This window comes from Juglans regia, chromosome 16 (genome assembly GCF_001411555.2).
Source record: "Juglans regia cultivar Chandler chromosome 16, Walnut 2.0, whole genome shotgun sequence".
Lineage (NCBI taxonomy): Eukaryota > Viridiplantae > Streptophyta > Magnoliopsida > Fagales > Juglandaceae > Juglans > Juglans regia.
Window position 1 is genome coordinate 9,823,800 of NC_049916.1, and position 26,215 is coordinate 9,850,014.

Consider the following 26,215-nt stretch of genomic DNA (forward strand, 5'->3'; position numbering starts at 1 on the left):
ATAATTGCAGTCAGCAAAGACTGGTCTCATGCATGAAAGTGATCATGAGACAACTTATATATATATATTGGTGCAGCTAATTACGACCTGCTACATTATGTTTAGCGTGGTCAAACATTTGATGAGAGTAATATTATAAAATGGGCCCACAATATATATGTACATCTTGACCACACACATACACTTTCGGCTTTCATATCTTATATATAGCACAACGTCTCTGATCACTACGTACGTACGTAGTTGTACCATGATTTTCTTCCGGTCCACTTTCTAAAATTAAACTGTTCACGTATGTTGCACGGGAGCTGGAGGACCAACTTGCAGCTACCATTGATTATATATGATTCCTATTCTACTTATTAAGCAAAGAAAACGTACAAGAACATGCTCCTTTATGGACTACTTTCGCATATTTCTGTTTCTCCACGTACTCAAGACAACATTTTCTTTTCTCACGTGGAATTAATACTCAAATCAGACCTTATGACCACCCAAAAGATTGTGCTGATCAGAAGGGCATTAGTCAAAGAAGGGAAGGGCCGGGCCGGATGGATTAGTCATTGATATTGGTCATTATCGCTTGAATATATATATATATATATATATATATATTCTACTATAATAAGCGGCTATCGAGCCGCTACAGTAATAAACAGTAAATTTTGTCCATTCGTGTAAATTTTTCGTGTGTGTTGTGTGGTCACTTTTTTATCTCTCTATTTTCTTCTTTTGTGTCCATTTATGCAAGGTGTTTTTGGTCAGTTCAAGTTCCTAGTCATTATTTATTTTATGGTTTTTTATCTTTTGCATTTGCAGAGTGACTTATGTCCGTCTGTCCGTCTCAATAATGACATATAATTATTACTATGTTGTCAGATGTTGTCAGAGAGTCTGTCTGTTGGCTGTTCATTATTTGTGTAGATAATTTGATGTATTTCACAAGCACATTAAAAAATTTACTTTTTAAAAAAATGTTTTTGATTACTGGGTAGAGAAAGAAGAAAAATTCTCAATAAAAAAATATTTTTAATCACTAGGTAGAGAGTAGAGAGAGGGATTTGCACAAATAGAGATTTGTAATTGTATTTGCACAATAGATTTGCACAAAAAGAAGAAAAACATAAGCAAATTAAAAAAAAATTACACTGACAAAAGCAATCGCTCGGTAAGAAAAAAAAAAGGGTAAAAACTCATGCTCGAGATTTGCAACTGGGATCCTCGACAATGAAAGAGAGAGGGATTTACACTAACAAGAGCAAATAGGATATTTATTGCTGAACAGTAAAAAAGATTTAAAAAAAAATCTATGCATATCTCATCCATCAGTTCATGCATCTGTCTAGATAATGAGAAATTATCATTACCTCGATCTGCGTCAATTTATACTGCATCGGTCCCCGTCAATTGCCATTATGTCAATCTGTCGATAGGTAATCCCAACAATTATATTGATGGGACATTGTTTGGAGAACAACAAAGGACGCTGCACATTAAAAGGATCTGGTGGGTTAGTCCATTACGAGCCTCTTTCCGAAATTGATTTGATCTTGTGTTCTTCTTTTGCTTCTGCATATTGTTTCTCATTACGGGTGATTTTCTGGGAAAAATTATTGTTTCTTAATTTTATTTTTCATCTATTCTTTTCCATTTATTTGTTTGATCATCTTGCGTGCATGGTTTTAAGGATAGTATTTTCTGCCTTCCCTTTTTTTATTTTTTTGTTACTGTAATGCTTTATTTTCTATCGGTTATTTTTTATGGTTTGTTTTCGGGTCTTGTTGGTTGAAGACTTTCAGAACTGGACATTACTGGTTCATCTTTGCAAGTGTATGGTCATATTGATTTTGAAACATCTTTTTTATATAAATTATTTTCTGAATTTTTATTTATTTATTGTTTTTTATTTCAGTCCATCGATAGGTAATCTCAAGAATTATATTCATACAACACATTTTATAACATATTTAAAGAGTAAAAAATTTCAATTGTTTGGTGCAGTCTTTTATATGGCTTCCTCTCTCTTCTTTTTCTTTTTTTAGTGAATGGTTATTAACTTTTGTAGGTTTTTTTGGTCATTTGTCTTCAAGTTTTTTTGTTGAGTCCAGACTCTTCTATTTTTACTCTTTGTAAGTGTATAGTATTATTTATTTTGTAACGTCATTTGTTATATAATTCTTTTCTTATTTTATGGAATTGTGAGTGTTTTGGAGAAGTTTGACAGAAATGATTTTTGTCACAAACCAAGCAAAACATACAATATAAACAACCAAACATAAATTGTGAGTGTATTATTAAAAAAAAAAACCTAAAAAAAACATGTTTTGCAAGTAACTAAAAGAAATTTGGCAAGTAGGTTGGGACAAAGAAAAGGCATCTAAAAATAAAATGTTTTATAGAATTCTCTTTTTTTGAGTTATTATTCTTCTGTTTGATACTGTGTTTGTGACTTCATTGGTACTATGTATAAGGACAATATTGTGTTCGAACAAAATCAACAATATATGAAAATATCTAAAAGGAATTTGTGTTTTGGAGAAGTTTGGCAAAAATGATTTTTGTCACAAACCAAGAAAAACATACAATATATACAACCTTATAAAAAAATGACAGATCGCTAGAGATAAGGAAAACACATCTAAAAACCCTATCTACAAAGAGGATATGTAATATCTTTATTTACGACAGATAAATATGTTAGTTCGAAATTAAACAAAAAATTCAACAGAAATTCAAATAATGAAACATTGAATATCAAGAAATTGAAAGATCTTAGAGAAACTGAGAAAAGAGGGTTTTTTTAAAATATAATAAAAATCCTATTTTATGTAGAAAAACTAAAAATAAAATCAAATGTAGGAGAATCATTGTAAAAAAGCGGTACAAATATTGAAGAAAACGATTTAGGAATCTTATAAAATCAAACATTGAGCAGAAAAAGAAAAAGAAAACATTGACTAGGTGATGCAAAGAAGCATAGAAGGAATCTCATATATACAATTCATACAGAAAGCTAGGATATGCCATGTCATCAAAATATTCAGCAAACATTTAGTAGGAGATCTAAAATATTACCACAATAGCTCGTCAACGAAATAAATACAAAACTTAGATATAACTAAATGAAACACTTATAGGAAAATTCGAAAAACAAACCAAACAGATCTTAAAGTGGGTAAACATCCAGCAAACAGTGAGTAGGAGATCTGAAATATTACCTCAACAACTTATCAACGAAATAAATACAAAAAATAGATATAACTAAAGGAAACATGTATAGGAAAATTAGAAAAACAAATCAAATATATCTGAAAATGGGTTGATTTAAAATAAATAAAAAAATGTTCGAGCTCTTTGTAATGACAGATCTGAAGATTCTAGGCAACAGCTACTCAACAAACTGGTCTCAAAATTATGAGGGTACGAAGGAAATACATATACCAACTTTCGGATACCAACTTTGATAAGAACCACATTATTTCTTAAAAATAATAATTTTACTAAACTAGGCTAACGTGTTTTGTATGTTGCTCTTGCACTAGTATGTGTGTATATATATATACACGCACACATATATACATATGCACACATAATCAGACATCTAATTTGCAATCGCAGCAACACGTACTACTTAATTGAAAAAATTGAGCTCTCCATACAATCACTTTGAAAAAAAAAAGAATAAATAAGGGATTTACAGGAAAAAAATAATCTTTTAATAGTAGACCTTATTTTTTTTTTTAAAACGATTATACGACGTTTGTATACTCCACGACTATATGTAACATTGCTCATATGTTTATTGATACACCTAACATTAACGTGGAAGCGTTCGCATGATTAATTGGTATAAAAAGAATTGTTAGTGTTGTAATTTATTTTTAATAATTATAATGAATTGTACTTTATACCAAAGTTTAAATTATAAAATCTTATTAATTATGTTGTAATTTAAAATTGCGTGTCTTTCATTATTTTTTAAAATGATATTTGAAATTTTAGAGTGTGTAAGTTTTAGGGGTGTAAAAAGAAACCAGTGAAGCAGTAAACTGGACCGGACTGGACCGAACCGGTAGATTTGGTCATGTACCAACTTTGGTTTAGTCCGGTATCGATTTTATTTTTCTTAAAACCGGTCAAAATTGATCCGATTTTAGTTTTTCCTTTTCTAAAACCAGATCGGACCGAACCAGACCGGTTCATATATATATTATATTTTTTTAAATTGTATATAATTTTTATATATAATATATAATTATATATAAAATAATTTTGTATTATATGATAAATTACAAATTAATATAATATTAAATTTTAAAATCTTATATCACTATATTATATATTATAATATACTACAATATATTATTACTATAGTATTATATACTATAATATATTATTATATATATTATATAATATATTAAAATAGTAAAACCAGACCGAACTGGGCTGAAATCGATAAAACCGAAAATATCGTTTTGGAGAGTATTTGGTGCGGAATCGGTTCTTGAAAATGCAAAACCAATACATACCAATTTGATTCCAAATTTTCTCCAAAACCAAACCAAAAACACTCCTAGTAAGTTCCACTGCCACACACCTCATTTAAAAAAAGTGAGTAAATATGAGACTTATATGAAAAAATTATTATTTTAATAATAAATTCAAATTTTTTTTAAAAGAATACACATTCTAAAATTATATTTAATATTATTTTAAAAAAAATCATATGTGAGTTAAGTAACCTCAGATAAAGTTTTCCACTTTCTTTCCACGTGTTGAACTTTTGTAGATAGCGAAACAAAATCTTTCCACGATCTTTGTCCTACCAAAATTGTTAGGTGGTCAAGTCCGCAGCATATTAAATTGATCTTTTAAAAGGGAAATGCAGACTAGTCTTAGGATGTGGAATATGTACTTTAAACACTTGGTCAAATTTGGATATCTGATTCAGCTAGTCTTCTAAAGAATTAATTTATAATGAAACTGATCGATCTAAGGAACAAGAACATGATGTGAAACTGAGCTGCTAAAAAGATTAACAAAATTATGAAATTAGACCCATTAAGCTGCATGCTTCAAATGTGAGCTGAATCATCTTAGATGGGCATTGTTCCGTCAGTAATGCTTAATTATTTTAGATTTTATTGTCTTTAATCGCATCAACTCATACATCACATTTTAATTCGCTTTCAATAGTACCAAGTCTTTCCGCTAAGAGCTCCCATTGAGATTTTATTTTTTATTTTAATTTCTTGATTAAAGAAGTATTTTTTTAACGACACTACAAGAAAATTGCTTATTTGTAGCCAGTTAATTCCAGCGAAATGATTATTTATATTTAAAATGAATCTATTTTGGTTACAAATAATCTTTTTGTCGCAATTAAATGGTCATAAAAATCTATTTTTTTGTAGTGCGATATTGTAGTTTTTTTATTTTTTAAAAATATTAAAAATTGTATGTAAAAAAAGAGCTAAAAATATATAAAATACACTAGCGGAATCTCCCAACGGTGACTTTAGTGTTACTCATTTAATTTATATATAAGTTATCCAGTTGAATAAAAAATTAGTTTTAAACATAATAATATTCATCTAATATAATTTGAGATAAAATGAAAAATAAAAAATAACAATTCTCTAATTATTTTATAGTACTATGGGAGAAATAAATAGTTGTTGACGTTCATATCCATGTTGTGGTTCAAATTCTGATTTTAAATATTTTCCGTATTGAACTTACTTATTGGAAGAGACTTTGATACACGTGAGGATCGGACGTAATTAAGATATAATATTCTAATATAAATAATAATATCTCTTCTTTTATACTTAAAATTTTAAAATAAATAATAATTTCATATCACCTCGTTTAATATTATAATTGAAAAGTTTCAATATTTTTTTTTTCCTAATTGGTTTCAATGTTAATTGTATATATAGTAAATGTTGACGTTTCATACGCCGGAAGAAAGAACTTTTCACAAGCCGTACGTGATGGAGCCAAGGGACTCGGGATCATGGCCCCACTAAAATAATAGAAACCCTTGACAGGCTTGACTATCTATAAAATTTGAGAAAAAAAAATCCAAAAATTTGAAATAGTCCCTAGAAACCTTAAGCCCCGTTTTGATGCATAATTTAGTTCAGTACACTTTATTTTTAGATTGAGTTGAATATTCAAACATTAATCTTTACATAGGTTGAATAGAATCCAAAATTGAACTAAATTGAACTCATCTATAGGACCACAATTTACAAACATTAATTTTTTATTTTACTTTTTTTTATCTTTATCAGTTTACTTTTCTCTCTATTGTATACTACTTTTCCATCTCTCGCGTAACCCAACTCAATTGTTTATCACTTTTTTGCAGGTTTTGGTGTCGGCAATTGCTCAAGCCATGTCAAATGAATAGTCATATTTAATGGTCTGACTCATTTATTTTATAACTTCTCATAATTATATCTAAATTCATCTTAACATTTAAACACATAAATTTATCTTAAACGGATCTCATAAAACTCACTTAATTATCTCAACTCACTACTATTCATAAAAAATTCAGCTAAACTTAGCTCAACATCTAAATACAGCTTAAAGCTCCCCTTGAACCTCAAAAACTTTCAAAATTTTGATTCTTTGAACATTCATTTTTTTTTGAAAAAAATATTAAGGTGTCATTTGAATAGTGAGTTGAGATGAAAGTCGAAAGTTGAATAAAATATTGTTAAAATATTATTTTTTAATATTATTATTATTTTGTGATTTGAAAAAGTCAAATTATTTATTATATTTTGTGTGAGAATTTGAGAAAGTTGTAATAATGAAATGAAATGAGATTAAACACTTTTTTGTATCTAAATTGGATCTTAAAAACTATCCTTTATTCCCAACAAAACTCTTAACAATCTCTCTAGCCACACAAGTTTGGTCTCGTTTGTTTTTACAATCATTCTTATTTCATTTAATTTAATTATTACAATTTTTTCAAATTTTCACATAAAATAAAATAAATAATTCAACTTTTTCAAATATCAAAACAAAAATAATATTAAAAAATATATTTTAATAATATTTTATTTAATTTTTAACTTCTATTTCAACTCATCTCTTTTACGAAAACAAAGTTGGCTAGCAATTGCCCAAAGCTGGCTAGACTCTTTTTCCCCAAATCTTAACTAAGAAACACAATGTGGTTCACAAAGTTTTTAAAAGCTTGAAACAAGTATTTTCTAAAATGACTGTTATATCCAAAAAGAAATTACACAAAAACAATCCTACAAATTGACGTGGTTTCATATAATTCGTTAGATCTACTTTATAATTTGATAAATCATATTAAGTCACATCAGTTTGTAAGATTATTTTTGTATAATCACTTTTTGATTAGAGTATTTTCCATTTTCAAAATTTCTCTAACTATATATATCCTTGATGCCTAATTTTTCTCCCCACAACTTCGAGAACGTCCCCAAGCTGGCTAGCAACAGTACTTCAAGTCATAAGTTGTGAATTGATGATTGAGTTTAATGCTTCAGGAAAATTGCAAAAAATGGCGTTCACATTTCTTTTTGCCTTTGAGTCAAAATTTTCTAACAACCATTCTATAGCAGCAGCTGGTGGTGGCTGATGAGCACCAAACACAGCAAAAATTTCCAGATGCTAGCTAGAACGGGGTTGTTTGGATGTTGATATAGTTTCATCTCATCCTATCTAATCTCATATCTTCTCATCACATTTAAACACCACTCAAATATACGCTTTTCAATTTCAAATTTTAAAATTTTTCATCTAATCATTACAACTTTTCCAAATTTAAAAAAAAAAAAAAATCAATTTTTTCAAATCTCAAAATAAAAAGAATATTAAAAAAAGAATATTATAATAATATTATAATTTTTTTTCTCTCATTTCTCAAAATCTTATAAAACATCATAACTCAAATCATTTCACTTCTATTCACAAATTTCTTATTTCATCTCATCTCTCAATCATTCTCATCTAGGTGCCGGTTGAATAGTGAGTTGAGATGAAAGTTGAATAAAATATTATTAGAATATTATTTTTTAATATTATTATATATTCATTTAGGATTTGAAAAAATTAAATTATTTATTATATTTTGTGTGAAAATTTAAAAAAAATATAATAATGAGATAAGATAAGATGTGATAAGACACTTTCACTATCCAAACGGATTTGTAAGTAAGGTTTGAGGGTTAATCATACTATTTTATTGTTTTTTTAAAAGGGAAAAATCACAATTTGCAGCCTGAACACTTCGTTTTTACATAAAAATGATTAACACTACAAATAAACTACTAAATTTTTATAATTTGTATTCTTGATTAAAATCTAATTACAGTTGAAATCGATGAAAAGTGAGAGTAGTTTGGGGACATAAATGCGTTTCCCTAAAATAAATAGGGGAAGAATGAGAGCCAAACCACACCAGCAAATTGCCAATCATGTGGTCCTGACAAAAAAAAAAAATGTATTTTAATCACATGCATTTCTTCTTTGTTAATGCTAAAATAATATATCCATCCACGAATCCGCCACAAGCTGTCAAAGAGTTATTATATATCCAAGAGCTCAACTATTTACAAGTTTGTAAATATGTAATTTACTGTGAGATTTATTATAATTATATATAAAAAAAAATCAAAGCACAAATAATTTCTTATATTAGCTAACGAGGCAGCCTTCCACATTATTTGGATAGTGAAAACAATTCATCTCATCATTATAATTTTTTTAAATTCTCATATAAAATATAATAAACAATTTAATTTTTTCAAATTTCAAAATAATAATAATATTAAAAAATAATATTCTAACAATATTTTATTCAACTTTTAATTTTGATCTAAAATCATTTCATCTCATCAACATATCCAAACCACACCTCAATCCATCCTATTATCACTCTAAAACATATCGAGCATTGTATAATTTATTATGGGAATAATTGGTACATGCTCCTCAAACTAGTAAGACTCTACTCATAAGTGATAAGCAAGCTGATAAATTATGAGTAATGATAGAACGATACAAGTTCGAGATGTGCAAGTCTCATACAAATTCTTTGAAAGAAGTAGGACCATTAAAATAAAAAAGTAATTTTTTTTTTTTATTTTTCAAATGAATTATACTTTTTTTTAAATGGCTTGTATGCTCTCTAACTTGCACAAATCATTTTACTAGAAAATAGTACTTATGAGTTTGGACAGGAGCTGTCCACAAATATTATTATTCTCTATACAAATTTTGATTGTGTAAGTTGGCTGCTGCATGCCCTTATTACCAATATTCTCACTAAATTAACTACTTCAAAACTGGTACTTGTCCTTCAAAAGTGCCTTTTGAGATTCTTGAAATCCATAGACTCAACACACTCCAACCTATCCCTGTGAAGATTCAACAGTTTCAACAACTCTGTGGCCTTCTCCTTTGTTCTATCTGCACAACCAACCTGTAACAGCAACAGCAGCTTCTGAAACGCACCCACTTGAAGTGCTTCAACAACAACAACACTTGCCTCTTCCCTCTTTTCATTCTTGCAAATCAGCTTCCAAAGGATGGACACCGAGAACTCGGTTGCCAAATCCGATACCCTCAGTATCTTCTTAACTAAAACCGGCATGGTCAGAGCATGATTGTAGGCCTTCTCTATCCCTTGTTCACTGCTGCATATCCCATCAAGAACACCCTCTGCCTTCTCGCACATGCTTCTTTCGTTATCTACAAGTAATTCTAAAAGCAAAGAGACCAAACCCATATCCACAAATCTTTCTATAATTGCCTCATTTGGAAACGAGCGGCTGACCATGTGATATATCACCATTAACGAAGCTTTTGTTGCAGTAGGGCAAATGGGCTCTTTAATCAGCTTCACTAATGCTTCCAAAGCTCCTTCAATCTTGGAAAATGATTCTACCCTACTCTCATCCAATGAAAGAACATCCTTTAAAGCCAAGACTGAATTTCTTCTCCCCGACAAATCCCCACACTTCAAAAACCAGGCCATGCAATGCAATGAAGCAGACGATTGGAGGTAGGACTTGGCCTCTCTGTCCAATGGGAAAAGTAATGCTAAAGTCGACAAGATCTCCTCCAACACCGCAGCATTTCTGTCGAAAGACACTTTGGAAAATATGTCAAACGCAGCCGACAAAACACTGCCTGTCGTGTTGGCCACAATGCACCGCTTGTTTCGGTCACTCTCCTTCGCCAATGCCTTGAGCTTGGTCACCAACTTCAGGCACCCAGCTTGGTCTTCAAGTTCACTTGCCATGGTAATCTTACGAAGGAGTTCTGAAACCTGCGCCGAAGTCACGGGAATCCGAGGCGTGGGAATCCTTTCAATGCCATGGGACCCGTTCTCAACGCACCAGTCTTGTATCATCTTCCTTATGGCATGATTCGGTATTGGCTCCAGACTCTTCAATTCCTGGTTTGTAATGGGACAGGTCTGGTTCCCGGCCTCGAGCCACGTCTCGATACTCTCACGGTCGTACGTAATCCCGGTGGAAAACGTGACCGGATCTTTCATCAAGTCTAGAGAAATTGGGCATCGGAAATGGCCCGGTATCGTCAGCTCCATGTCTCTGTTCTCGCCCCATGGCTGCTCCTTACCGGCACGGCGATCGGCTCTTCGCCGTCTCCACGAAGAGATCATTCTGTGTGAAGGAATTGGATGAGAATTGGCAGCACTGGGAATGAGTTTTTATGTTACACGTTAAAAGACGAAGGAATATTTACATATATTAATAAGCACACGTTCAACATTCAAAACTTGTGGAGTAATCTGATATTGTGGTTTGAAACCAAAGAAAAAAGCGATCAGTAGAACTAGAAGAATGGGTTTTGAATATTCAAACCTTTGAATTTGACATGGTAAAATAAAATCAAACAACCGTCCGTGTACGTGGTTTTGTCGGAATATATAGAATTGATCAAACCCCTCTAAATTAAAAACAGAAAACAAAAATCAAAAGTTTGACACGAAAGTTGGTCAACTAGTCGGTGGACTGACCGACTGACTCATTCCCCACACATACAGCGCACCTTTTTGCTCCATGTGAGAAAGGCATGCATAGATGTTGCTCGTTTTTTCATTTTCTTCGTCTTGGCAAAACAATTATCATTTGGCTTTCCCCTTCACTTACCTCAACCCTCGGGTCCTTAATTGTTTTAATTCAGAGACTTTTATTTATTGAGTATTTAGTGCTTCTGATAAATTAACTCTCAATTTTTAAGTTTAATTTTTAATCTAACTATTTCAAGTAGAGATAACAGATATATAAAATGTGTCTTATAATATTTACAAATTTTTTAATATTATTCAAAAAATTCAAACTAATAATGATAAAATTTATATATTCTATATCAAAAAATTTAAGGTGATAGCAATTTTTTATTATTATTTATATTTATATTTTAACATTCCATTCAACACGTGAGATGAATTTTTTTAATAAGTAAGTTTAATATGTAAAATATTTAATTAAATGAATAAAGTATAGAGTTAGCATTGAATACTAGACATTTACTTTGATACAATAAAAAATCTCCCATTTCCTTAAAATTTTAAATGAAAAAAATAAATTTTATTATTTATATTTATCACTTCACATATTTCACTTAAGAGTAATACTAGGTATACGTTTTAAATAGATAAATCTTATATAAGTTCTTTATAAAAAAATAATTTCTATTAATAAAAATTAATTTTTTATGCTATAAAAATCTACATTTTTATAAAAAAATTATTTATTTAAAATTTATACAAATCATTCTTAAATATCTTTCAAACCGAGACAAAAAAAAGTTAGTCCTAAGACAACTAAGACAAGTATCCAACAGTACTAGGTTTTCCGATTCACATGCAAGTTGGGATCCTGAACGCGTACTTGACGCGCACGCACGACCTTGCAATTAGGCGGTGATCGGGCTCACTCGTTGGCGCCTAACTGACAAACGCGTGAAGGACTGGGTATTTTATAGTGGTGAGCAACCCGGCTGGAAATGCGTGCACCAACACTTGCGTATTCCTCGCAGTGCACGGAAGCATATATTTTATACGTATGGGACAATCTACAGTGACAGAACCTTGTTTGGTTAGAACGCCCTCAAAGTTTTTCAATATTTCCTGGCTGGATTGATTTTTTTGACTACACTCAGCTTAGCTAAATTCAATTCAGATTTAGATATTTTTTAATATTTAAATATTAAAATTTTAAATTATTAAATTCATCTCAATTTAAAATTTTTTTATAAGCAAAACTTATAATATTTTTAACTCAATACCTCTTTACATGTGGGATTCATAATATTTTTTAACTTTTTATAAATATATCTAAATTCATTTTAATATTTAAATATATCTAAACTCATCTTAGGTCGACCCTACAAAACTCAGTACTCCACCATCTCAACTCATTACTATTCATAAAGAACTCAACTCAATTCAACTCAACTCAATATCGAAACGCAATCTTAATCAATCAAATTTTAAAAAATAAATTCTTCTCTCATTTCCACAACCGAATAAAAAATAAATCATTGAAAAATTCACAAATATCCTCAAAAGTTTTCATAACCAACCATACTAGCACGTATTACAATCTCGTGTATAACCTTCTCATAGTACAATTATCCGTGGGGATGGAATTTAGAGTATATAATTCCTATTCTAATCAAAGTTGTGAAAATCGTACCGTACCAACCGGTACGGCCGGTATTTTCCATACCGGTCATTAGGCCAATACAGGTATTACATGTATTTCGTATCGGCTTAAATACCGGCCGTTTCGGCTTGTACCGGCTGATATTTCGGCCTTCATTTTTTTTTAAATCTTTCAAACTACAAGTTCATTTTTTGACCCCCAATTCAGACTATTTATAATTTATATATATATGTATTTATATATAGATTATTATTTTGAAATATAATTTTAGAATATAATTTATTTATATATTGACTATCTCGAAATGTTATCCCGAAACGGTATTTCGCAACGGTATCGATATCGAAATATTTCGTTCCAGAATATTGACCAGTACAGGATTTGGTATGGTATTCAAAATATTGATTCTAATAGTTTTCTTAATTTTAAGCTAAATATCTTTACACCAAATTAAATCTCGAATGGTTAGTCAAGCATCCAATGAACGAGCATTCAGTAAGATTAGGTGAGGACCTCGAAGGCTCGAAGTACTGTTACATGAGTAAAACCTAGGAAATCTACGAATATCTTTTAAAAATCCGAGCAAATCGTCTTCTTCTACCTTTTCGTTACAATCATAGTACGATTACTTTTGGACTACTTTAGCTTTTGAGGATTCTGGATAGAATTAATGAAAATAATCTATATAATTTTAGAATATATAACTTTTATGTGGTCTATTTGAAAAAAGTAAAATATAAAAATAAAAAATCTTAAGACTTGTAATTGAAAAAATAATATTTTCATAATTTCCTATATTGTTTTTAAAAAAAGTATGCAAAATTTACGCATCATAAAACTGTATTTAACATTACTTTATCTTAAATTAGTATATAGTGTGCGAAATTTTATCCAATAAAAAGCTATCATATCACTTTTTTTAATTATATTTAAAATAAACTTATCCTAACCCAATTAAAACTTACATTTTTTTTTATGGAAATTGCTTCTCCTATAGAAGGTGGTCACCGATGGTGGCCACTGAATGCATTTTTTTATTTTTACTTAATTTTTTAAAATGAATATATATTTTTTTATTTTAACAAAGAAATATTTAACAAATTTAAAAAAAAATATTAAAAAAAAAATTGCCTATTCGGTGTTGGTTTCGGTGGACTCCTTTCGTAGGAGTAGCACCGTCTCTTTTTTTTATATATATAATTGATGGTAGTTGTCGGCTGCCATATTCCGGCCAACTCCAGTTGCTGGCTGCCAGATTTCGACCGATGGCAATCATCATCCAGAGTGACCGTATTCGAAATAGTAAGAACGTAAGTTTTCAGCTATATATGTTCATTGCAAAAGAAAAATTCCGGTAGCATCCTATAAGATATCAACCCATTCAAAATCGGACTTGAAAGTTTCATTTCATCCTGCTCAAGTGGTTGCACACCTGCATCAACTTCAAAAGAGGTATTGAATATAGCGTTAGTCTTCTCTCAACTCTCTCTAAGAAGTCGAGGTGAAGTTTGAGGTAGAACACGTTGTTAGTCACTTTAAGCCGAATTATCTAGGCAAATGATGGATGATATTCAGGAGAAATCGAGTAGATGTTAACAGAGGATGAATCCAATGTCCTGGAATTGGATGGGAAGGGGGTGACTGAAACCAAGGAGAAGGGTGATCGAAGTTTGGTGGAAAAGTTGTTTACTGATAGAGTAGTTGGGAAAGAGGTGATTTTATCAACAATGACAAAGATCTAGAGAGTTAGCAAACCAGCTGTGTTTCAAGATTGTGGGCCAAATGTGTTTATGGTTACCTTTGCTACACATGCCAATAAGCATAAATTGTTGTCTGGAAAGCCATGGCTTTTCGATAATGGTCTTTTGCATTGAAGTTATTTGATGGGTTTTCTCAATCGAGCAAGATCAAGTATGATAGTCAAGAATTCTGGGTTCAACTTCACAATTTGCCATTAGCATACATGAACAGAGTATGTGGAGCGCAGATAAGCAAGTCAATTGGTAAAGTAGTTGAAGTGGATATCCCGGATGATGGTATTCGGATGGGGCAAGTTCCTCAGGATTAAAATTGAAGTGAAATTAAATCAAGCTCTGTCAAGAAAGAGAATGATCAGTGTGAATGGTGAGAAGGTTTGGATTCCCATAAAATATGAAAAGTTGCCCAAGGTGTGTTTTACGTGTGGATATCTTGTAAATGAACCAAGGGCTGTTAGTTGAAAATGGGGATTCAGAGCATCATGTAGAACAAACACAACAGTTGGGTACGTGGCTATGTGCTGAATCAATATATGAGACGAAGTCACTATAGTGAGAACTTTTACAAGGAAAAGATGAATGCGGGCCGCTGTAATGAGTCAGATGGAAATGGCAGAGTTGGGAAGGTCATCCATGGAGATCTCGAGAGGTTGAGGAAGAATTCTGAGGAGTGGGTGGAATTGGAAACATAATTGGGAGGCAGAGAAGGCAGAAATTTAGGAACCAAATCCAATTCAAATTTGATTTGGTTCTGAATTCCTGAATTGTTAGTTAGAGAGCAACAAAAGGAGAGCGAGGTTGAGGAATCTGAGAGAATGAGGAAGATAATAAATTTTGAAAATATGAAGGAAAGAGGAGGTGACGAGGCGAGGTTGGGTCTGGGTCTAGGCCTAGGTTTAGATCAACTCATAGAAAAGCAAGACGAAAGGAGGGGAAGTATTGGGTTGGATAGCTAGTCGAGCCCAACCTATGTAGAAAATCAAACTGAACTGCCTACTAATACATGTCCTGCTCCCAGTGGATGTATGTTTCACAAGAACAAAGGAGGATGGAAGAAACGTGCATGGGGAAAAGGTATGACAAGGGGTAAAAGTTGATCGATCCGGACCGAACCGACCCGAGACCAAGATCGGTCGGTCTTGATCCCTGAAATAAAGGACCGAGACTTTTTGGTCTAGTCCTGGTCCAGGGGTTTCCCACCCTGGATCGGATTAGACCGGCTGAATTTAAAAAAAATATATAGTTTATGTATATTACTTATATAATAGTTATATAATTTTTATATAACTTATCACCATTAAAAATATAAAATTTTAAATATGTTATTAAAAAATTAATATTCTATAAATTAACTAACATATAATATCAATTAATTAATTATATAGTAATTATATAAGTTAAGAATGTAAATTTCATCTAATTTATTATCATTGATCATATAAAATAATTTTTTATTGAGTTAGTTACATAATCTACATTAATAATTCACTTAATTTTAATTTAATATTTTAATTAAATTTTTTCATTAATTTATTTAAAAAAAGAAGAAAAAAATAATTAGGCCGGACAGGACCAGATCGTAGTCCGATCCCTAGGGATGTTTGGTTTGGGGAAAATGATGGACCGAAAATTTCGGCCTATCACCCTCCCGCCCTCACCCCCCGTGCGGGGACCGAACTGGACCGATTTACACCCATAGGTATGACTATTGCTAATGGCAATTTGAATTTACCTAAGAAAATGGGTTTAATGGATGAAAATGATATTTATAAGGGTGAGGAAGGTTGGAAAAGAATGAGAGGTAATGTAGATGGGGATTACAACATTACAGATATTTGACCTGGTGGTGGCTGCTGACCAGCACTACCAAGAGCAATGAAAGCCTTAAGTTGGAACTGTCGGGGGCTTGGTAACCCCGTACAGCTCATGACTAGCACTGTTCATCCGGGTCGAGTTTTTTCTCGGCCCGGTCCGGAACCCGAAAAACAGGATTCCGGTTCTGGGTTTCGCCCCGAATAAAATGGATCCGAAACCCGGATTGTAAAACCTGGACCAACACGGTCCTGGTACGAGTTAGGGACCCTGGTACCGAGTTTAAACCCGGTACCTGGGTCTTTTAAAAAAAAAACCCGTATTGATAAACCCTTCCCCCCCCGACTATTTCGACCCACTTCTCTCTCTCTCTAGTCTCTCTCTCTCTCTCTAGTCTCTCGCTCTCTCTCTCGTTGTGCTGCGGTAGATGTAGAAACCCTAGTCGCCGCCATCGCGTCGCCACATCTCCTTCGCCGTCGCCGCATCTCTATCGCCGTCGACCTTTGCTCTAGGTCGTTATTCCGGTAACCCCCCCTCCCCCGCGATTACTTTGACTCACTTTTCTCTCTCTCTCTCTCTCTCTCTCTCTCTCTCTGATTGTGTTGCGGCAGAAGCAAAAACCCTAGGTCCCTAGTCGCTGCCATTGTGACCCCATCATCGCATCTCCTTCGCCGTCGCCGCATTTGTTTGCCGTTGAGATGGGTCGTGCGGTGGTGTAGTTTTTGGAATGTTTGGAAACTTGTTTTTTTTTTTTTTAAATCTGTATTGGGTATCGACTTGTTTATGGATTCGTTGATTCTCTATTTTAATGAATCTGTTTGGATGTTGGGAAAGTTGAAGGAAAAATGCCCAAATTTGTTTACTTCGTCCTTTTCACTCTCTGTATGTACTGTTTGGTTTGGGGAAAATGATGGACTGAAAATTTCGGCCTATCCCTCCCGCCCTCCCCCCCCCCGCGGGGACTGAACTGGACCGATTTACACCCATAGGTATGACTATTGCTAATGGCAGTTTGAATTTACCTAAGAAAATGGGTTTAATGGATGAAAATGATATTTATAAGGGTGAGGAAGGTTGGAAAAGAATGAGAGGTAATGTAGATGGGGATTACAACATTATAGATATTTGACCAGGTGGTGGCTGCTGACCAGCACTACCTAGAGCAATGAAAGCCTTAAGTTGGAACTGTCGGGGGCTTGGTAACCCCGTACAGCTCATGACTAGGACTGTTCATCCGGGTCGAGTTTTTTCTCGGCTCGGTCCGGAACCCGAAAAACTGGATTCCGGTTCCGGGTTTCCCCCGAATAAAATGGATCCGAAACCCGGATTGTAAAACCCGGACCAACACGGTCCTGGTACGGGTTAGGGACCCGGGTACCGAGTTTAAACCCGGTACCTGGGTCTTTTAAAAAAAAAACCCGTATTGATAAACCCCTCCCCCCCCCCGACTACTTCGACCCACTTCTCTCTCTCTCTAGTCTCTCTCTCTCTCTCTAGTCTCTCGCTCTCTCTCTCTCGTTGTGCTGCGGTAGATGCAGAAACCCTAGTCGCCGCCATCGAGTCGCCACATCTCCTTCGCCGTCGCCGCATCTCTATCGCCGTCGACCTTTGCTCTAGGTCGTTATTCCGGTAACCCCCCTCCCCCGCGATTACTTTGACTCACTTTTCTCTCTCTCTCTCTCTCTCTCATTGTGTTGCGGCAGAAGCAGAAACCCTAGGTCCCTAGTCGCTGCCATCGTGACCCCATCATCGCATCTCCTTCGCCGTCGCCGCATTTGTTTGCCATTGAGATGGGTTGTGCGATGGTATAGTTTTTGGAATGTTTGGAAACTTGTTTTTTTTTTTTTTAAATCTGTATTGGGTATCGACTTGTTTATGGATTCGTTGATTCTCTATTTTAATGACTCTGTTTGGATGTTGGGAAAGTTGAAGGAAAAATGCCCAAATTTGTTTACTTCGTCCTTTTCACTCTCTGTATGTACTGTTTGGTTATTGGGGAAGTTGAAGCTCTCTGTATGTACTGTTTGGTTGTTGGGAAAGTTGAAAAAAGCCCAAATTTGTTTACTTCATCATTTTCACTCTCTGTATGTACTCATCCGTACTCTGTTTGAGTCCAAGAGAAATTTCCATAAACACCACAGTTTGAGTCCAATGTATCTGGAATTCTTGGTGGTCAAGTTGATGGCTTTTGAGCTTAAAAGGCCTTGTTTGCATGACTAATTTATTTGCATGAATAACTAGGGGATGAAAAAAAAAAAATCCCGGGTACAACTCAGAACCCAGATTTTCGGGTTTTAGAAATTCGGATCCACCCAGGTTTCGGCTCGGGTCTGACCTGGAATAACCCGCTCCGGGTTTCAGCCCGGATTTGAAACTCGGGTTCCGGTCTAGGTATACCTAGATTCCAGGGTCGGAACCCGGATAAACACCTCTACTCATGACCTTCACTGTATAATGAAGGAGAAGAGACTTGACTAAGTTTTCTTAATGGAAACCAAGTCCAATGCATATAGATGAGAGTTTTTGAAAAGGAAGTTAAAGTTTGCATATGGTTGTTTAGTGGTGGATCCTGTGGGAAGAAGTGGGGGACTGGTTTTGCTGTGGAAGCTAGGAATAGGAGTGACAATACAATTCTACTCTAGATTTCACATAAATGCAAGAATTAAAGTTGATTAGGATGTAGACGAATGTCAGTTTATAGGTTTCTATGGACACCCTGAGGCTAGTAAAAGGCAAGAAACATGGGATATTCTGGTGTCATTAAAGCCACTAGACCGCATACCTTGGTTTTTCTGTGGGGATTTTAATGAAATTCTATCACAAGATGAAAAGAAAGGAGGAAGAACTCGGAGTGAAGCTCAAATGAATAAATCCAGGCATGCCTTAGAGAGGGGGGGCTTTATTTGATTTGGATTGGACAGACTCAAAATATACAGAGTAATAGGCATAAAGATGACACGTTTTCAATGGAAAGATTGGATAGAGGTGTTGCAAACAAGGGTTGGTAAGATTATTTCAACTCAGTAAAGGTGGAAACTCTAGTAGCTAGAATTTCTGACCACTGACCCTTGTTATTCTCCAGTTGGTAACAGGACTACTGTACAAGAGGACAAAGGAGTTCTTTTAAGTATGAAGTTGCATGGGGTTATGAAGAAGATTGCAAGAAGATAGTAAAGGAAGTGTGGATGAAGGAGGGAATAAGTGGAGAGTCATAAAGGAGGTGCAACACAGGCTCAAGCAAAGTAGATTAGCTTTATCAAGGTGGAGTAGAAATTATAAAACAGACACAGATAAAACCATTAAAGAGAAATCTACTTAACTTAAATAGTTGCAAGATGATGAAGGGAAACAAAATGTAGAGGAAAAATTGAATTTACAAAGGGAATTGGGGGAGTTACTCCATAAAGAGGACCTAAAATGGAGGCAAATGGCAGAAAGGCATTGGTATCAACAAGGAGACATAAATACTCAATTTCTCCATGCTTGTGCTACATAGAGGAGAAAGTAGAACTTTATAAAAAAAGTGAAGGATTATGATGAGAATATTAGAAGTGAAGAGTCTGAAATTGCACAAGCCTTCTAGAACTATTTTCATCACATTTATATCTCATCAAATCCAAGGGCAATAGTTATTGAAAAAGGTATCCAAAGCATTGACAGAAGGGTGATAGAGGATATGAATGCAAACTTGGAGGCTCCCTTCACTCACGCATAAATATCTGAAGCATTGAAGCAAATGGGTCCTTTCAAGTCTCCAAGACTAGATGGATTTGGAGCAGATTTTTACCAACAACACTGGAGTGCAGTGGGATCAAAGATATGTGTGGCAGTGTTAGAGGTCCTTAGTGGGGGAGGAATGCCTAGCAATTTGAATCATACAAATATTGTTTTAGTTCCTAAGATTGGTGTCCCACTATCTGTAAATGATTTTAGACCTATTTCTTTGTGTAATGTCTTGTACAAGCTTATTGCTAAGGTTCTTGCTAATAGGCTTAAGAATGTGTCACCTCACATTATTTCTAGTTTCCATAGTGCTTTTATACCAGAGAGATTTATAATTGACAATGTAATGGTGGCATATGAGCTTCTACATTCTATGAAAGCAAGACAAAAAGGAAGAGATGGAAGCATGGCACTGAAGCTGGATATGTCAAAGGCATATGACATAATTGAGTGGCAGTTCCTGGAGTCAATGATGGGGAGGTTGGGACTCAATGAGAAATAGATTATCATGAAATGTGTGGAATCAGTCACATACGTAATAGTGGTAAAGGGATATATGTGAGTGAAAATTTTATACCAACAAGAGGTTTGAGGCAAGGAGACCCTCTATCTCCTTACATATTTATCTTATGTGCAGAAGGCCTAAGCTCACTGTTGAGTACAACTGAATTCAATGGAAATATGTGTGGTGTTGCTACTGTAAGAGTAGGAACCAGAATCACTCATCTGCTGATTGCAGATGATTGTGTGATCTTCAGTAAAGCCAACGAAGAAGAGTGGAAGAAAATTCATGATATATTGAAGTTGTATGAAGACTCTTCTGGTCAGGCCCTCAATAGATAGAAAACTACAATATTTTTATGTTCTAACACAAGTGTCCTCACACAAAGAGAAATTTTACAAGAAGCAGGAGTTGTTACATGTGGGAACTATGGTAAGTATCTTGGCCTTCCAACTATGATTGGAAGATCAAAGTACCAAACTTTCAAGGGAGTGAAAGAGATGATTTGGAAGAAAATTAATAGCTGGAAAAACTCATTTCTCTCCGGTGCTGGAAAGGAGGTTCTTATTAAGGTTGTTTTACAATCCATACTCACTTATACCATGAATGTTTTTATGTTGCCAAGAAGATTGTGTCTTGAAATTAACTCTATGCTAGCAAGGTTCTGGTGGATTAGTAAAAAGGAAGGAAGAGGAATTCACTGGAAGAGCTGGGGCAGAATGAGTGCAAATAAGAATGATGGTGGAATGTGATTTAGGGATATTGGAATATTTAATAGGGCTATGCTTGCAAAACAAGGGTGGATGTTGCAGCAAAATTTAGATTCCTTGGTGGCTAAGGTTTCCAAGAAAAAATACTACAGGAAGAGTCAATTTATTGATGCAAAGCTTGGTTATAAGCTTTCCTTTATGTGGAAGAGTTTGTTGACTTCACGAGCTATTAAAAGTAGGCATGGTGTGGAGAGTTGGTAATGGTAGAAGCATATCTATTTAGAATCATAAGTGGCTTCCCAAAGTTGTAAACTTTAAAGTGAGATCACAATGAACATCTTGGCTGCTGACTCAAAGTAAATGCTTTGGTGTTCAAGGACATCTACTGCTTGAATGAGAAGCTGATTTTTGAGGTCTTTTACAGAGAAGAAGCTATTTAGATTTGCAGCTTACCACTTAGTAGAAATGAAGGTGAAGACAAGGTTATATGGGGTTACACAAAGGATGGAAGGTTTCTGCGTTCAGTGCATATAATTTAGGTACTGATATAGAAAAAAAAAAGTTCATGGAGAGTGTTCTAAAAGAAAGTCACATAAACAAGTCTGGGAAGGGATTTGGAGATTGCATGTTCCAAACACAACAAAACAACTTTTGTGGAAAGTTCTGAACTGTATTTTGCCTACCAAGAAAAACCTATATAAGAAAAAGATAATTGAAGAGCCTATTCGTCCAATATGTTGTAGGGGAGAAGAAACAATATAATATGTGTTGTGGTCTTGCTTAGTAGGAAGTGATCCGTGGGCAGAGAATCAAAGTGGACACCAGAAGTAGAGCAGTGAGAATGTTGAGTTCTTCTAGCTTTGGGACAGAATGCAAGCATGCTTTAAGAAAACCAAGTTAAAAGAGATTGTTGTGATTCTCAAAGGGTTATGGTCTAGAAGGAACATAATGGTGTTTGAGGGTAAGTTTGATAGTCCAAGCAAGGTAATACAATCTGCTTTATCAAACCTTAAAATTTTCCAAGAACCTGAAGATGTGGATGAGCAAAATAGGGAAGTAAATAGACAAAGGAGAAGAGAAGCTAAATGGCCACTAGGTGAAGGAGTTACAAATATTAATTTTGATGCTACTATTGACACAATTAATAGCAGATTGGGTATGGGTATTGTTGCTGTAATGCCACGGTCCCGGATGGGTCAGAGAGTTACTACTTGTCATTCAAAAATCATAAATCACAGTTCATATATAGACTCTAACTTCTCAATTACACATGAATCTCCATGTATCAAACTCTTACTCCCAAAATTAATAACTATGAATGCCCTAAGTCTTAAAGTAAACCTTAACCTTCCAAAATACCCAATCAACAAAACAAAACAGAACTATTGAATAAAATGCTCAGATAACCAATGTACCATCTTTGTACTTATTCCACTATGCTTACGTAGTCTTATACATAATTTCTAGTCTTGATCCCCAGTTGTACTATCAAAATTATCTGAAAAATGTTATGAAGATAAGGGATGAGTTATCAAAAATTTAGTAAGCAGAGAACATATACTAATATGTAAATATGAGCATTTTCAGAAAGTTCGGTATGCAGAACAAAACATTTTATTTTCATATGCAAATCTGAGAAACGTGTTATTAGAAAATCAAAGCGACTTTTCAATCTTTTCATACTAAAAAACCAACTGTTCAAATTCAAATATCTTTTTCATATTCAAAGAACCATTTTTATATTCAAAAACACTTTGGCATAACATAACTGAACATCTTCATCTTATCATATCATATCATATCATATTATATCATAACATATACCATGTTTAACCCTCGTGGTAGGGTTGTGCTATCCCCGGTGGCCAAACTAGGCAGTATCATATTGTGAAACTTCTCATTTTTCAATCTCAGAGCCCCGAGTGTGCACATAGGAAAGAACTCATAAAAGACCATTTTGTTTCCAAAGTGGGTGCACTCATATCATATCATATCATGTTGGTACCAACCATATCACGTGAACCAGTATTATCATATCAGAACCATATTCAGAATCAGAATAAAAAATGATAAGTATGCCAAAGGTTTTTCATATTCATATCATAGCAAACCACGTACTGAACATATTCATATCATTTCCATTTGATAAAAAACAAATCCAAATCATTTTCATATCATATGTACAAAAATCTCAATTTTCATATTTACTCTTTTGTACATTTCAAAAACATGTTAAATATTGCTCATGTTTATACTATTCATGATATACCCCATATGATATAAATAGGGGTAGGTGGTGTATGGGATCCAACATTGCTTGGGAAGGAGAATTTATTGCTCTTTATAAGGTTCCAATGGGGCTTCAATTGCATCATTGATTAGTCCTTTTGGAGTATAGACCATGTGGTTTGAGCATTACATTGGAGTATTACAAATGGTATTAAAACATATCTCAACCAGAAATGTGGGACTTGAGTTGTGCCACCTATAATGGACAGGCCCGACGAGGACGTCGGGAATTTAAGGGGTGTAGATTCCATATGATATGGATAAGGGTAGGTGGTGTATGAAATCCTACATTGCTTGGGAAGGAAAAGTTCTTGCTCTTTAAAAGGTTCCAATGGAGCTTCAATTTCATCATTGACTAGTTCTTTTGGAGTATAGGCCATGTGGTATGTATGAATATGTTTAGCACATGTTTTGATATGATATGGATATGAAAAGCCTTTGGCATACTTATCTGTTTTGATTTTGATTCTGAGTATGGTTCTGATATGATGATACTGGTTCACATGATATGGTTGGTACCAGCATGATATGATATGATATGAGTGCACCCACTTTACCAACTGTAACGCCCCGATCCCGAAGGTCCGGAGAGTTAGCTCTTAATACTTAATATCAACTTCAATAACACACCTATAAAATCCAGGAAACTCTATAAAATATTAATTCATTTACTCAACCCAAATATCTATGTTCCTTCATAGGTATAACAAAAAAATTCTCACTAACAGACATACATATAACAGATGACATACTTAATTTAACATGACATACTTGTAATGTATAACAATGTATAGCAATACGTGACAGAATATCTTGTGTAACAAATGAATAATTAGTGATAGAATAAATTCTATGTAACAGATAAATACGTAATGACTTGGCATGACACATATGATAACATAAATCCACACACTATAGTTTCTTTACTTATCACTCATATATATTAAACTGATAGTAAGTTAAAAGCTAACTTACCTCGATTTTCGTGTTTCTAGACAAATCTCAAGCACAATCACGAGGAACTAAAAGTTATGATTTCTAAAAGTTAGAACTTAATCACTAAAAATTAGAAATATGGAAAAATATCGACTTAGAGTAAAATTACCATTTTACTCCTAACTTAAGGATTTTGCATCCTAACTCCAAAAATCACCAAAATTTACATACCTCATGTAAATTTTGTTATAAACTCAAATATCAATTTAGAAAAATTTAAAACTAAATACAACCATTAAAACTCTATAGGGGCCAAAACTTATAGAGGCTATTTCCCTTTATGTTGCAATTCTTTCAAATTTCAAAACTTATGATTAAACCAAAAGTTTTCTTCTAATATACTCATAACATATTCCTAAGAATAATCGTGTTTTGATGAACAAAATTCATTAAAATCACTAAAACCATACTTGAACTTTTCGGTTTTTCTTCTAAGTTCAAAATAAATTTTTGTTACCCAAAATGACCTTTTTGGGGTATAAACAACTTGTTACCAACAAAATGATCTCCAAATAGAACAAATAAGGTATACAAGTAAACTAAACTAAAACAAGAACAACTTTAATGAAGGAAGCTTTTCGAGGAAACACTTAAAAGAGCTTCGAATATGGCATACAAAAGAGTTTAGAAAATCTGCCCGAGAGTGTCTTATGTGTTTTATCAAGGAAAAGTGTAAAGAAGAGATGATTTTGTGGTAAGTGGGATGGAGGGCTTCTTACACAACTTATGGAAGATGATAAGGCTGAAATGGAGATTGAGTATTGGTCTTTTCTAACCAATTTAATATACAAAAATAAGCCTAAGATGTTTTCTCAAGGTTGAGTGTAAAATTGAAAGAGTGAGGTGGCCCTTTAGCCTTTTACTTCAGAAATTCTCTAGTCCCTCTCGAAAAAATCTGGCAAGCCATGTTGGGAGAGAACTTTCTTAGTCAAAAAGCAATGCTAAGATGACCAAATCTGTGGGACTTAATGGGCCTAAATCCAATGGGCCTGAATTTTGGATTTTTAAGAGGGTTTGGGTTGCTATCGAGCCCAAATCCAATATCTCTTGGCCCAATCAATTTTCCAAGGTTAACAAGGTAGGATAATGATGTTCTAACACCAATTTGAAGGATTAATAGCAAGTGAAAGTAATTTAATCAAGCGATTAAACACAATGCTAGAAACTTATTCATTTAGGTTTTGGAGGTCAACTTTATGGTTGGGATAAAACCTTTTAGGATTTCGATTTCAACCATGTTTTTGGATTCTCAGTTGGACTCTAACCATATAGGATTTCACTAGGGTGGAAGTCTTCTTTGATTTGGCACAATTTGATTAGTCGGATGGAATAGGGTTTTTGCTTAGGTGACATGATCTCACACTTTGATTGCTTCAAATCCATCCAACGTTCCTCTTGATGCCAAGTGTCTAATACTATTCACTATGTGTGGCTAAGATTTTTCCAAGTGTCCAAATAAAACTTCTCTAATCTAGTTTGGACATTCCACACAGTGATTTTGAAAACACTGCACTTTGTGTGTTTACGGAGGTTACCATTCACACCGGAAAGTGAATAATAAACTTAGTACTAAAAAATCCTAAATATTCATATTAACCTAGAGTGAAAATCGTTTACCAAAATTCAACCACGAAGTGACCCTAAAAATGATTTCACAGTTTTGAAAAGGTGTTTCTTCTGAAAATATGAAAATGAACTTATTGCGCCATAAAATCCTAAATATTCAACTGA

At 33.7% G+C, this 26,215-nt stretch overlaps 1 protein-coding gene across 1 annotated transcript; it reads right to left on the reverse strand.

Moving 5' to 3' along the window:
* Window positions 1-8,931: 8,931 nt before the first annotated feature.
* LOC108993446 (U-box domain-containing protein 21-like) lies at window positions 8,932-10,746 on the reverse strand. The gene has a single exon (XM_018968371.2). The coding sequence runs from the start codon at window positions 10,682-10,684 to the stop codon at window positions 9,356-9,358; it is 1,329 nt and encodes a 442-aa protein (XP_018823916.1). The 5' UTR covers window positions 10,685-10,746; the 3' UTR covers window positions 8,932-9,355.
* Window positions 10,747-26,215: the final 15,469 nt, after the last annotated feature.

Bases quoted from the DNA above. Each gene is read 5' to 3' on its own strand.
- LOC108993446 (XM_018968371.2), bottom strand. From the start codon at position 10,684: ATGATCTCTTCGTGGAGACGGCGAAGAGCCGATCGCCGTGCCGGTAAG.